This window comes from Plecotus auritus (assembly GCF_963455305.1).
Source record: "Plecotus auritus genome assembly, chromosome: 9".
Taxonomy (NCBI): domain Eukaryota; kingdom Metazoa; phylum Chordata; class Mammalia; order Chiroptera; family Vespertilionidae; genus Plecotus; species Plecotus auritus.
In genome coordinates, this window is record NC_137783.1 from 36061240 (window position 1) to 36075977 (window position 14738).

A 14738-nucleotide genomic window follows, 5' to 3' on the forward strand; every position below is an offset into this window, starting at 1 on the left:
ATTATTGTATGTTAAACTTTGTGTGTTAAAAATAGAACCATATAAAATGTCACATAGGCATGAAGCCTTAAAAAACCAACTTCATTCATAATTATACCCACAAATTTTAGTCAATTTACCACATAACAATCATGTTAAAAATCAGAAAGTCTTATTACTCAGTAGTGTAGATTTTGGAGGGAAAAATTTCACTTCAATTTATGGGAATGCTTTATAAACCATAAAGTACTAAACAATACTAAATGTGTTTTCATTGTACTATCATCCTGTTGGCTTCTAGAAGAACTGGAGATGTCATCAAATTAAAATCACTCAACTCATTAAACTATAAATTTTTATTCACAGGAATTTAATATGAAATTTACTTATAAAGGGAAATTAACTTTCTAAGAAGTTACAACAACATAAATAATAGACATTAAGTCAACAAAGATAACAAACAAAATTTTTAGAATTGTTCCCATAATTTCATCTTCCAGACTTGTGGGGGTAGTAGTAGAAATTAATATCCAGTTTTTAGACATCATATCCAGAATGATCCTGCTTCCTAGAGGAAAAAAGAGAGAGGTATCCTCAAATGAACACATTTATAATTCTGATTTTTTTAAAAAGAACGAAGTCTAATATTTGCACTATAAAGAAATAGTGATGAGGAATCATCTTTTAGGCAAGACTCGACATATTTAAAACATGAATTAAAATGTTTTACTCCTTAATGAATTAAAATATTTTCATCCACTCGTTTTGGCTACTTTATGTCATAATCATAGATTATTCTATATCCCAAACTTGCCTCTCTTTCTCAAAGAAATAGCTCAACCACTTTGTAACGTATATAAATGTCTAATCCCTCCTATATACCTAAAACTAATATTGTATGTCAACTATAATTGAAAAGTAAATGTTTTAAAAAAGAAACTAGCCCATCCAGTGTGGCTCAGTAGTTGAGCATGGACCTATGAACCATGAGGTCATAGTTTGATTCCCAGTCAGGGAATATGCCTGGGTTGCAGGCTAAATCCCCAGTGAGAGGTGTGCAGGAGGCAGCCAATCAATGATTCTCTCTCATAATTGAAGTTTCTATCTCTCTCTCCCTCTCCCTTCCTCTCTGAAAACAATAAAAATATATTTAATTTTAAAAAAGAAACTAAACAGCTCAAGGAACTATAAAAATAACTTCTTTTTTTATGTTATCAGTTTTTATAAAGTCTTATCTGCAAAGTCATTTACATTATTTTACAATGGTATCCGTGAAATTGTCATTCTTCCAACCCAAAATATAGTAGGTATTACCAAGAAATGAAAATGTGAAAACATGGAAAAAGGCAGGTAAAAACATTTTTTTAAAAAAATTTTAAAAAATGAAACACCAAGCCCTGGCCAGTGTGGCTCAGTAGTTGGACCATCAGATGAGAACCAAAGGGTCTCGGTTTCAATTCCAAAAGTACATACCTGGGTTGCAGGTTCTATCTCTACCACGGGTAGGGTGCACTCAGGGCATGTGTGGGAAGCAGCCTACCAATGTGTCTCTCTCACATCGATCTCTCTCCTCCTCTTCCTCCTCTCTCCCTCCCTTCCACTCTCTTTAGAAAATCAATGGGAAAAATATCCCCAGGTGAGGATTAACAAAATAAAAAATCAAACAACAAAAGGTCTTTTTCATTATCTTGATTTTTTCCCCTCAAGATCCTCTGACTCATATCCTGGTCATTTAATATGACATCAATCACTTAATTTCCTCCACCTTTCAGTGTTAACCAAACAGTTTAAAAATAGCTGGAATTTTAAAAAGTATAATAGAATTTGTAAAAATGTTAATTTGTGATTGGGTTAGCATACTGTTGGAGCATTTTACCAAATGTCAGGTAGGGAGGTTAGGGTTAGAGTTAGGGGTAACTCCTTTTTCAGGAATGCAAGGTCAAATAAGGAATTTTCAGATGCTTACATCAGAGTTTCTTATAGACACTCAACTTGAAATGAACATCAGCACTCTTAAAAAGTGGCAAGATTGGGTTAGTGCTATTTTCACTCAAAAACAAAAATGCAGGTTGAGTTTTAAGAAAAAGAGGGGAAGGTAGAGGAGATTTATGCAAGTGTCATTATCTCCTACTTTTAGCCATCTTGATTAATTTCTGTAATAAATAGCCTCATTCCTAAAGGAAGAAATAATGTGCCCCAAATTATACAGCAATCACTAGCAAAGTAAACACCTAGAATTTCCCCTACATTCAACATTTTGCCTATGCTACAGAAACAAGAGGGAAGAATAACACACGGGCTTGCAAAGTGGCTTTCTCTCCTATAAACTCAGCCTCCAGATTGTTTCCTTTGTTTGTGCCCTGAAGGGTACCTTCAAGTTCCTCCAACAACAGTAAGAGAGGGACTCAAATAGAAAGTGAGGGAAAGACGAAACAACTGGTAAAGACTGAAAAGTAGAAATCCATTTCTCACCTGACTCAATCCCAGGTTGTGGCAGATAACACGGCTCTTTGGTTTTCCCTCTGTCTGCTCTTGCTAGAACAAAGTGCATTCAGCACAGGTGGTCTCTTAGCAACCTTGGTTCCTGGGTCAAAGCACATTAAAAGGTTTTATTGGATAGTGAGGTAGTGTATGAAGCTGAGGGGCGGGGAGCCTGCATAGAGAAACTCTAAAATTACTCTCGGAGAAGTCAGGAAGAAGATGTTGGTCGAAGGGTGGACTTAGAAAATATGACACTATAATTTCATTTTATCACACAATTGTGTAGCTAAAAACTGCACCTTTAACAGAAGAGTTAAATTGAATTCTAGGATTTTCCTGGCAGGGCAAACATTCATGACACTTTTTAAAACAACAATTCTTCTGGAAGTGGGGGTTGGAGAGAATGGGAGAAATGTTGTATAGTGTACATATTTGTAACTAGTAGATAAATAAATCCTGAAGACCTAATACATAGCACAGTGATTATAGATATACAAACAAAAACAAAAACAACACTATTATGAACATTAAACCTTCTAAGAGACTTGATTTTAGTTATACCCAACTCTAGAAGAAATGACAATTACGTGATCCAAGAGAGATGTTGGATAATGCTTGTATGACAATCATATTACAATATAAATGTATCAAATCAGTATCTTGTATACCTTAAATGTACACAATGTTGCATGTTAAATATAATGCAATAAAAAAATTCCTAAAATTATTTAAAATATTTTTGCTTCAATATCTACCATGGCAACAAACTTCTTTGCCTATGTAACAGAACATAACTCAGGAAATTGTCTGCTATGAATTCTATAAGTTTTAAGATTTTTATCATTTTTATGAATAAATTAGAAAGTGGAGGAGTGAATTTACTACAAAAGACCAGAACATAAAATTCAGTTACAAATGGAAGATTTTTTTGTCTAATAAAATGATTATTACTATATGAAACAATAGAAGCACAGCTTAGAAAATTGTTAAAACATTTAAATATTATTAAAACCAATACCTATGACCCCCCAGCACAATCTTAGGTGTGTACCCTGAAGAAATGTATGGCTATCCATACCAGGAAACATATCCAAACATTATTTATAATATCTTCACCCAAAATGCTCATTAGTAGATGATAGATAGATTCATATAATGGATTTTTTAAAACAATAATGAATATTAAGCTACAGCTACATACAAAAACAGAGGTACTTTTTAAAAGCATAATATTAAACTTTTTAGAAGCTGGGCCTAAAATAAAATACACAGTGTAAGTATAATCATGTAAAGCAGAAAAACAGAATTAAAAGTACATGGTTTCAGAAACAAAATAAGAGAACAAACTGATGGTTTCAGAGGGGAGAGTTATGGGGAGATAGGCAGAAAAGGAGAAGGCGATTTAAAAGTACAAACTTCCAGTTATAAAATAAGTCATGGGAACATAATGCATAAGGAATATAGTCATTAATATTGTAATCACTATGTACAGTGACAGGTGTTACTAGATTTATTGTGATGATTACTTTGTAAGGTACATAAAGGTTGAATCACATCTGAAACTAATACAACATTGTATGTGAATTATAATGAAAACTTTTTAAATTAAAAAAATGCAGTTTAGTGGTGCATATATGGGTGGCAACAGTGTAGTGGCAAATTTGTCCAGAAAAGCAAGGCATTGGCTACCATAAATTCAGGATGATGATGGAAGGACACAAATTAGTATCATCATACATTCATAAACACACTCAGATTCTACTGTGAGTCAAGTGATGAGGATCTCAGTACTTTGATTTACATTAGCTAGAAGCTTAGTAATCAAGTGTTTCTTCTGTGAGATTGCAGGGACATTCTTTTGGGAGAAAACTGTTTAACAGCAGCATATTTTAGGGAAAAATTTTGTTATTGAATAAAATATGCACCAAAAATGTAAATAAATTTCAAACAAGTATCTAGAGCATATATAGTGTGACTATTTCAAGACCGCAGTCTTATCTTGAATCATAGTATTTAAAACTCATAGTTAAAATATAATATCACCTCTAAGTTCTAATATAAGACATTGTAGGTTGTTTTGGGCCAAATATATTTCATAATTTCAGATGATTGCAAATAATTTCCCCTCCCATTTGTATGCCTCTACCTACCTTTTTTCTCTTCTATTTCCAGAATATACTGGGAATTAATTTATTATTTTATAGAATGTGTACTGAAAATAGAATGATTACTCTCTTACCTAGTTTTTAAAACTTGCCTGTATTTTTTCCTTTGATTCCATCAAGATTCAAAATAATCTAATTCAAATTGAACTATTCATTGTTTATTGAATGGTTGAACAGTGGTATCCCACAAAGTAAGTTAGACAAACAAAGAGTAGCAGCAACCTTTGGTCTCTGGGAGTTAAACTTCATTCTATTCTCTGTTCTTCACCCTGACATCAGCTTGTAGGGTCTTGATTAAAACCTTTACAATCATATTTTTATATAAAATAGGGTTTCTCAAATCAACTCTGACTCCTGAAACCATAAGAAGAATGTGTTGGGGCCTGGCCTGCATGGCTCAGAGGTTAAGCATCTACCTATGAACCAAGAGATCATGGTTCGATTCCTGGTCAGGGCATATGCCCTGGTTGTAGGCTCGATCCCCAGTAGGAGGCATGCAGGAGGCAGCTGATAAATGATTCTCTCTCATCATTGATGTTTCTATCTTTCTCTCCCTCTTCGTTCCTCTCTTAAAAATATATATATATATATTTGTGTGTGTGTGTGTTTGTGTATATATATTTCTTTTTATAAAGAAGAAGAGTGTGTTAGTTAAATGGCTTGGTCCCCTGGCAAAAACAAAACAATGCAAAACAACAATCTCATCTATTATATAAAACTAGAGGCCCGGGCCGAAACCAGTTTGGCTCAGTGGATAGAGCGTCGGCCTGTGGACTGAAAGGTCCTGGGTTCGATTCCGGTCAAGGGCATGTACCTTGGTTGCGGGCACATCCCCAGTAGGAGGTGTGCAGGAGGCAGCTGATCGATGTTTCTCTCTCATCGATGTTTCTAGCTCTCTATCCCTCTCCCTTCCTCTCTGTGAAATACCAATAAAATATATTAAAAAAAAAAAAAAAAAAAAAAAAAACTAGAGGCCTGGTGAACAAATTTGTGCATGGTGGGGTCCGGAGGATGGGCCGTGGGCGGTTGGCTGGCCATTCCTGTCCCCTGATCAGGGTGTTGGGGGTCGATCAGGGGTGGGGCTGGTGGGGGGAGGGGCCGTGGGAGGGCTCCAGAGCGTGTCTGGCCTATCTTGCTCAGTCCGATTCACCGGAATCCCAGCAGCAAGCTAACCTACTGGTCAGAGCTTCTGCCCCCTGGTGGTCAGTGCACCTCATAGCGAGTGGTTGAGCAGCCTTAGCATATCGTTAGCATATTATGCTTTGATTGGTCAAATGGTCAACCAGACACTTAGCATATTAGGCTTTTATTATATAGGATTATTCCTACTAATTATTCCCACTAAGACATCATCCCTTTCTCAATTTCTCTAACTTCTATTATTCCCCATATTAAGTGTGGATTCTTGGTCAAGACAAGGAACAGAACATACTTTGTAAAGTCTTTTTTAATCAAAAGAAAAATACTTTTCATTGGATTCAAGTTTATAATCTTAAACATGAGTCACATTTCAAAAATATTTTTTTTGACAAAAATGTGCTTATCCTACTTGTTTCCATTAATATCTGATGGTCAAGATAATATTGACAGAAGTTCCCCAGAGACATATGTTAAAAAAATGAGACATAATTGAAATCTGTCCGTTTTTGCTTAACAGGTCCCCTTAAGTATAATAATGACTCTTTGTCGAGGCCATGTGCCAGGCCATGCTATGCTCTATCAGACATGGAGCAGCCACCCAGACTACTCAGTGTTCCAGGTTGAAGCCTGGATACTACTAACTTCTCCAGGCCCCAGATGCCACCCTCTTTCAACCACACGGATTTACTAATGTTTTCCAATAAAAAGTCCCGTCTGAAAAGATCTGTATTCCAATGGAAAGTGACTCTACTGAAATGGAAATATCCACATGTAATTATTAATGGCCACTCTCTTTCTTTGATCCTGGCTCCTTTTTGCAAAAGTGAACCACTGGTTGAACAGTGGGATGGACAGTCTTGCAGTTACTCTCTGGGCCTGATGACCCTGGTTTTGCCAGAATATCTTTACAACAGCTGTTGTTAGATTATTCATGTTGAAACAATCTGCTCTTTGTAAATGGGACATTCACAAACCACCACTAGGAGGTTATTCTCTAGCAACCAGGGTAGCTGAAAGTACAGTTTTTTAAAAAAATCTATTTTCTACTAGCTTTTACTACCTGCGATTTCATTCTTGTTTATTAATTAGTTCATTACCTTCCCACTGATGAACTTATAACCGACAAGTTTCTCCCCTTGACCTCTTTAACATTAGCTGGGCAGAGAGATAACAAGAATGCTTTTAGGACATGGTGGTTGAGAGATGGGTCTGGAATTAGATGGATAGGGCTTGAATCAGATCTGTCACTTGCCATGAGACCTTAGACAAGTTACATTAACTCTTCATGCCTCAACATGTCTATAAAATGGGGCAATAATAATAGTACCTACTTCTTAGGGTAGTGTGAGAATTAAGTGAGATAATAGTTGTGCCTAACACATAAACACCTAATAAGAGATGGTGACTATTATTATTAATTATCACTTAGCACATTACCTTGTAGATGGTACCCTTTGAATGAGTCATCCTTTTCAGGTACTTTTAAGCACCTAAACATGCAAAATTGTCAAACACCTACTTATCCTTTGAAACTCAATGTTATCTCCCCTGTGATCCATCCTAACTTCCTCAGGTAGAATGTATTGCTCACTTGTCTGTAACATTTTGTAGCTCACGATATTGTATTGTAGTTGTTTGCATGTACCACCCCATAGGTAGTTGCTGTCTTCCACTTAGAAAGTGGGGAGGGCCTTACTTACCCATCCTGGACCCCAGTACCTCATAATAACTGCATGGAAAGTAGAAGCTTTCTTGGAAAACTGAAAGTTCATGTTGTTCAAATTATAATTACAGCAAGAAAAACACATACAAGAGTGAGAATAAGTAGGTTTACAGATGTTAATATGCAAAACAGAGTTTATCCTTGTATTGTTATTTATTATTGTATTGTTTGTCATTATTATTAGTTATTATTTTGTATCCTTACTTATGATTTATCTTTTAGGTAATGATGGCTGGTAATTTAACCTACTTTAGCCCACCCCTGTATATTAAGTCTACTTTTCCCAGCAAATATTTTAAAAATAAAATCCCAATGTTGGGTGTTTTCTATTTGTCTCCATATGGGAAAGGTCTCTTTCCCATAAAAGTTATATTCAATAAAATATCTTTTAGAAACTTAAGAATCCTATGGTAATTATGTCTTGTTGATGTTTTCACTTCTGTGGGGATTTTTTTTCTTCTTCTTGTAATTAGGAAACCAAGTCAAGTTGTTGGAAGGCAACAAAAATTTGGCACTGGCCCTACGGGTTTTAGGATAGGAGTGTCCTGTTGGGATGGCTACCGTTTCTATGGTATAATGGAGATTTGTCCCCTTAAGACTCCTGAAATGGATGCTGTGTGGCAGGGCAGGAGACATGAACTCCTGAAATTTGAGTCATTCAGAACATAAATGAAAAGTTGGACCTTTTTAATAGTAAAAGGATTTTGTTTGTTCTGTAAATTTCTAAAATTTGAGTTCAAGTTGCATTTTCTGAATGAATTAAGCTTCATTTGATTCTCCCAGAGTTGAATTATGTGTAATTCCAGAGAAAGGAAGTGTAATACATATCTGAGAAATTAATTCATCAATCATATGTGCCTTGCATGAGAGAAAGCTTGAATGAGAATCATAATAAATGGCATGTGGCTTTATACTTAAATGATTGCAGGCATGATTATTGTACCTTGTTTCCTAATTAAAATAGGATTTCAAGGAAATTTTTCTCTTTCCAGCTAAAAGAAAACAACAGTGGTGAAGGGTCTGAAATATTACAGAAATGTTGGCACTGGAAAAGACATGTGAAATTTTGTAAACTTCTCATGTGACAAATGAGAAGTACAGCAACTTGTCTGAGGTCACAGTTACTTTCCTTCAGAGCTACTAACATAACTGCCTCAGCAATTTTTCAAAACTTCTGATAAATTGGATTCTGTGTTTCATAAGACGTAACTATTTGGAGATAGCCTACCTTCATCACCTCCCAACTTCTTTGATTCAGGCCAAGGTGAGATCAGAGAGTCCAAAATAAAGGTGGTCACATGTGAAAACTAGAAAACTTGGCCGGGCAGACTCACGAGGCACAGAACTTGACAAAGTGGACTTCGACTGAAAACAACTTGGGCTTTGTCACACATGGTCGGTGGAGTGGGGAGCGAGCGAAGGTCTTGGGGCCAGATGGAACTGGTTTTAGATCCTGGTTCTGGCTGGTATTAGCTCTGTAGCCTTGGACCAGGCATTTATCCCCACCAGCTACCCCATCTGGAGAAAAGAGATAATACCTGTCTTATAGGGGGCTGAAAGGATTTTATTCATAACTACAGTTAAGAAGGGCCTACAAATACTTTGACTCTAATCTCATAAAACCTGTGAGGTGAGTTATTAACACTCCTATTTCCAGAGAGATTAGGTAACAAGATCACACACCAGGGATAACCAGGGATTTGAATGGAGGTCTGTTTGGCTCCAAAGCTTTAGCCACTGCAGTATCTCAGGACTGGGAAAAGGTAAGACAAGAGCCCAGCATGCCTGGCACTGGGTAAAATAGTGGTTGGTACGATGAAGCAGCAGAATCAGAAAGATGGCAGCTCAAGTACAGTTCAGAGAGGTGAGTGATCAGATGGACAAGAGGAAAACCTGGTACTCCAGACAGACAGGGGCCCACACCTGGGTGGAACCCCTCTACTTCTTTTCTCTCCAACTGCACCTCTCATGTCTTCTTTCTGTGCCAACACCTATCCAGTCTGGGCCTTTCTGAGCCATCTACAACCATGTCTCCAATGTTTTAAGTAACTATTTTAATCCTAAAATGAACTATTTTTCTACACACGAACAAACATCTCCTCTTAATCATCCACTACCGAGACTCCCGAAGGCTGAGATTTCCCAAGACCACATTCCTGCCCCAATAGGAGATTGGACATTGCCCCTAAGAAGACATAAATTATTCAGCTACAGGCACTTAACATTAAGAAATATTCTAGAACCAAAAGAATCAAAATGTTTTTAAACTTCTCCCTGCCAAGTTCCCCTACCCTCTCCATGAATTACAGCTATAGTGGACTCTTGCAAGGCCAGTGAGCTACCCAGGCCCTGGCTGGGCCCCTGTCCCTTCAGGCTTCAGCAGGAAACCCCAACACAGCAGTACCACCCAAGCCCCATCCTCTGTGGAATGAGACGTGGGATGGGGATGATTGTTTTTTGTCTTCAGGATTCATACATCCAAATAAGTGTCATCATAGGTTTGGGGTTGGTGAGTGGAGGAGAGGAGAGAATCTCTGGACCTGTTTGAGTTCTAAAAAGCATTTGCCAAAATCTCTTAAGCTATCTTCTTAGCTGGCAACACACTCCTCTGCATAAACTCATTGGTAGTGATTTTTTATTCATGGAGGTACAGGTGTGATATCTGACGCTAGCTAAATGTTAGTTGGAGTCAAATTTAGCTGAGAGGATAGATGACTAGGTTGGAGAACACAATTTCCAGTTAAATGAAAGTCTGTGACTTCTTTTTAGGCGGAGTTATTTTTCCAGCATGTAGCATAGAACTCAAAACAAAATAGGTGCTCAATTTAAAACAATGTGGGGTGGGGAGGATAAGGTATGACTTTAAGGTGCTGTTCTTCTGTGCCTTACAAGCTCATTACTTAGGAGGTGAGTACAAGTAAATCACTGAATCATTTTCCAAGAATGTACAGCCTTCCACGGGGAAGTCTGAGCAATAATGCTCATTTCTGGTAAATAAGTTTTGGGTGTGAAGGCCCTGTGGAATACCAACAGTATCCTGTCCACACTTCTCATGTATCATGGAACAAGCTCACTCTGATTTGTATCATGAAATGTCTTCTATCTTCTACAGTTAGAGCTTATTGGCCCATTGCTAAGTTAGCACCATGTTTTGTACACCGTAGGAATTAAATAAAAGATTGAGGAATGAAAGCTTTAGAGGAAAACAAAAACTTCCCTTATCTCTTGAGTTACAGGGTAACACTTGGGCAAGCGGGTATTCCCTGAGACAACCTTCCTTTCTGTCTCATCCAGACTTAGAATCAAACCTAGCAAGGTGGCCAACCAGTCCTTTGTAACCATAACCAAGAGACAAATTTTAGAATTCTGATTAGAGTTGAACAGATAAGTTTATCAAACAGTAGCTTATGCTTTGAAATTGTTTTTGCAAGGTTCCCCACCATCGCTGATCTTAGATGTAGCCTAATGTTCTGAATTGCTATCCATACACCACCCTTCGAGGCTCCTGTCCTCAGCATTCACAGAACCTATACCATCCTAAAGATGAAGTTACTAAAAGCAGTAAAAGCTAATTATTGTCTCTACTAGAGGCCTGGTGCATGAAAATTGTTCACGGGTAGGGTCCCTAGGCCTGGTGATCAGGGCTGATCTGTGGGGTGACTGATGGGGCAATCGGGCCCTCCCCCGCTCTGGCACTCACCTTGGCTGGCCTGGGGCCTGCAGGCTGGGGGCAGCTCCTGTGTTGAGCGCCTGCCCCCTGGTGGTCAGTGCGTGTCATAGCGACTGGTTGTTCCGCCGTTCAGTCAATTTGCATATTAGGCTTTCATTATATAGGATAGCTTAGATCAGTGGTTCTCAACCTTTCTAATGCCGTGACCCTTTAGTACAGTTCCTCATGTTGTAGTGACCCCCAACCATAAAATTATTTTCGATGCTACTTCATAACTGTAATTTTGCTACTGTTAATGAATTGTAATGTAAATATCTGTGTTTTCCGATGGTCTTAGGCTCTACAGCAGCGGTTCTCAACCTGTGGGTCGTGACCCAAAGGTTGAGAACTGCTAGCAGGGTCGCCCAAGACCATCGGAAAACACAGATATTTACATTATGATTCATAACAGTAGCAAAATTACAGTTATGAAGTAGCATCGAAAATAATTTTATGGTTGGGGGTCACCACAACATGAGGAACTGTACTAAAGGGTCGCGGCATTAGGAAGGTTGAGAACCACTGGCTTAGATTAATGTGTCCCATCAAATACCACATGGAAGGTCCTAGGTTTGAATTTGAAACAAATGAGATGACTGAGAAGATTCAGGTCCTGGATTTATTGGGGGGACCACTTCATAAGTAAAATAAATGTCTAGTCATGGGATTGTACACCTGAAACTAATATAATATTGTATATCAACTGTAAATTTAAAAAGAATAAAAAAATTAATCAAAAAAAGAAGAGTCAGAAAAAAATTCAAATGGGGGATTTCCTAAATAATGGTATCATATTTGGCCACTTACTTTCATTATGAGTAAACCTCACTACTCTGTGAAACAGGTGATGACTGTTATTTTACAAACAAGGAAATGAGGTTCAGAGAGGCTAACTTCTTGGGTAAGGTCACACTATCTGTGAATAGTCCAAGCTAGGGCTCAGTACCAGGCAGGCATCTGCCTCCTTCCAGTTTACTGTAATGACTCCCTTCTACATTTGATCTAGGCTCCTGACGCACATTCCAAGGGAACTGAACATAAGTAACCATAGCCGAAAGCTGTATTGGTTTATAGTCCTGAAGAAGGACGGGAGAGTCAGGTTTCATCTCTGCCCATAAGGACCGAGCTGGGCACCGGCCATTCTGGGCAGCGGGGGCCTCCTTTCCAGACAGAAAACACAGTGACCTACTTTGCAGAACTCTCCGAAGCAACCATTAAGAACGGCTTCAAAGACAAAGCCTTTGACTGAAATAACAAGAAGGCGATGAACCCGTGGCACAGACAGGTGCCCTCTCTGATCCAAATCTCACACATGGAAAAATGACAAGACCCATGTCTCCTGTCCAACACTCCCCCTGTGATACTTTCCACATGTGAAATTTCTCTTTGAAAGCAGGGAAATGCTCTGTTTAGAGAGGAAACACTGGGAGACAGGAATATCAAGCATAGCCACAAGGCTGGCTCAAGTCATTTAAATACCATTAATCCCTTGCTTCTCCTCCTGCCTTTATTTAGCTAGAAGGAAATGGAAAGACTAGAATTCTAATTCATTAATTTATCTACTATTCAGCTTTATAAAAGTTGGAGAGATGCTGAAATGCAGGGAGGGGAAATAGGCTTCATGAATCTAAGTTTTAACTTACTATATTCTCTCTCTGCCAGAAACAGAAAAGTCAGATTAAACTTTCCTCCTGTATCAACATTTTAAAATGCCACATTTAAAAAAAAAACAAAACTTACTGTTCAGGGGTTTAGTGAGCGAAGTCCAAAGTTGAGGAGATGATCGCTCTCTTTTGTGAAAAACACCATATGCTCTTAGGTGGATCAGGAAGAGTCACTGGGCTGTTATTAATAACTGGCCTAGAGCTTTATGAAGAAACATGAGCCAGACCATTACGGGAGGAGGCAAGTGGGAAGGAATTGACAGACACAGGTGGAATAAATTATGACAAAACTATACTTAGGCCCACACGGGAGCTCAAATACCCCATGAGGAGGGGGTCAACCCTTTCACAATCACTAGAGCCTATGTCAAACACTCTTTAAGAATTCACCAACCAGCCCTGACTGGTTTGGCTCAGTGGATAGAGCCTTGGCCTGAGGACTGAAAGGTCCCAGGTTTGATTCCGGTGAAGGGCATGTACCTTGGTTGTGGGCACATCCCCAGTGGGGGTGTGCAGAAGGCAGCTGATCAATGTTTCTCTCTCATTGATGTTTCTAACTCTCTATCCTTCTCCCTTCCCGCTCTGTAAAAAAAAATCAAAAAAATATATTAAAAAAAAAATTTCACCAACTAACAAAAATATCCTTACTGATAAACTCTCTTGTAAAATAATGTGACTCATTTAATGTAATACTATCCTTTGTTCTTCTGAGAAAGGCTTTCTCAGGGACATACGATTATCTTCTCAAATTTATATACTTTTTTCTCTGTTTACATTGACTTCCCCCATTTAAAAATATATATGAACCAATGGATTTTCAAGTGCCCATTATCAGTTTTTTTGAGATTTGTTTACTTGTGATCATATCGCCTCTCCCCTTAGGAGTCCCAAAACAATTCCTGGCAGTGTGTGTGTGCATGTGTGGGTTGTGTGTGTTGGGGGCAGGGAGGTGGGTCTTGGGAACCTATAGAAGCGAAGTCTGAAGGAGAGAGTATAATCCTAACCAGGATTACTGGTTTGTAGAGGATGTCCTCTCTTGAAAGGCTATATTTCAAAAAAGTCCAAGTCTATGCCTCCACTGCTCCCAGCAATTGACATCAAATTGTTCGGACTACTAACAGTGTGTCTTCAGATCTAAACTACATTAAACACTGGCTCTGTACAAAGTGTTAAAAGAAAACTGATGATAAGACATAAGTTACTGAAATATATAAAGATACAAATTGAAGTAAACAAATGCTCATCAAATTGCCGCATTCTTTAGGTTCTAGCTGCCTGTCGCCCTGGTTCAGGCCTGGTAACTGTCCTTTTATCAAACTAAACCCTTTTCCAACTAACTGCTGGGATCCCTTCACTACACACCTCACACAATGGAGTGTTATTCTGCTGAAGTAATTGCCAAAAAGAAAAAGTAATAAATCAGCGACCACGAGTTTAATAGATGGGTGAGAGTGAGTAGAGTAGGAATAGAATCTAAATTTTTTAAATACTCTGGTCAATTTAATATTTTTGAGTATCCACTGAATATATGTACCTTTTTAGAACCTATTCACATACTATGGCAAAATATTTTGTTCATTGTATAACACAAATGGAAATTTTTTTAAGATAAAATTTAAGAATTTTATCCTGAGGCATAAACACTCTACTCTGCAAATGGGAGTAGTTCAGCATCATAGCTCCACCACTTACCAGCTATTATGGGTTGAACTGTGTCCCTCAAAAATATATGTGCACGTCTTAATCTGTGAATGTGGCCTTATTTGGGAATACCATGCGACAAAGGAAACAGATGCTAGAGGGATGTGACTCTCAGGCATTTCTCAAAATGAGGCCCTCTGCTTGACTTCTTTTCCTTATATGTGATTCATAGAATC

The 14738-nt window shown here is 38.1% G+C and overlaps 1 protein-coding gene across 1 annotated transcript; it reads right to left on the reverse strand.

Annotated features, from left to right (window-relative positions):
- Positions 1-321: 321 nt before the first annotated feature.
- Positions 322-13001, reverse strand: MRLN (myoregulin). The gene is made up of 3 exons (XM_080640166.1): positions 12938-13001; positions 2452-2563; positions 322-547 (listed from the first exon to the last, which is right to left on the reverse strand). Exons 2-3 carry the CDS (start codon positions 2528-2530, stop codon positions 387-389), a joined length of 240 nt encoding a protein of 79 aa, XP_080496292.1. The 5' UTR covers positions 2531-2563; positions 12938-13001; the 3' UTR covers positions 322-386.
- Between the last annotated feature and the right edge of the window lie 1737 nt (positions 13002-14738).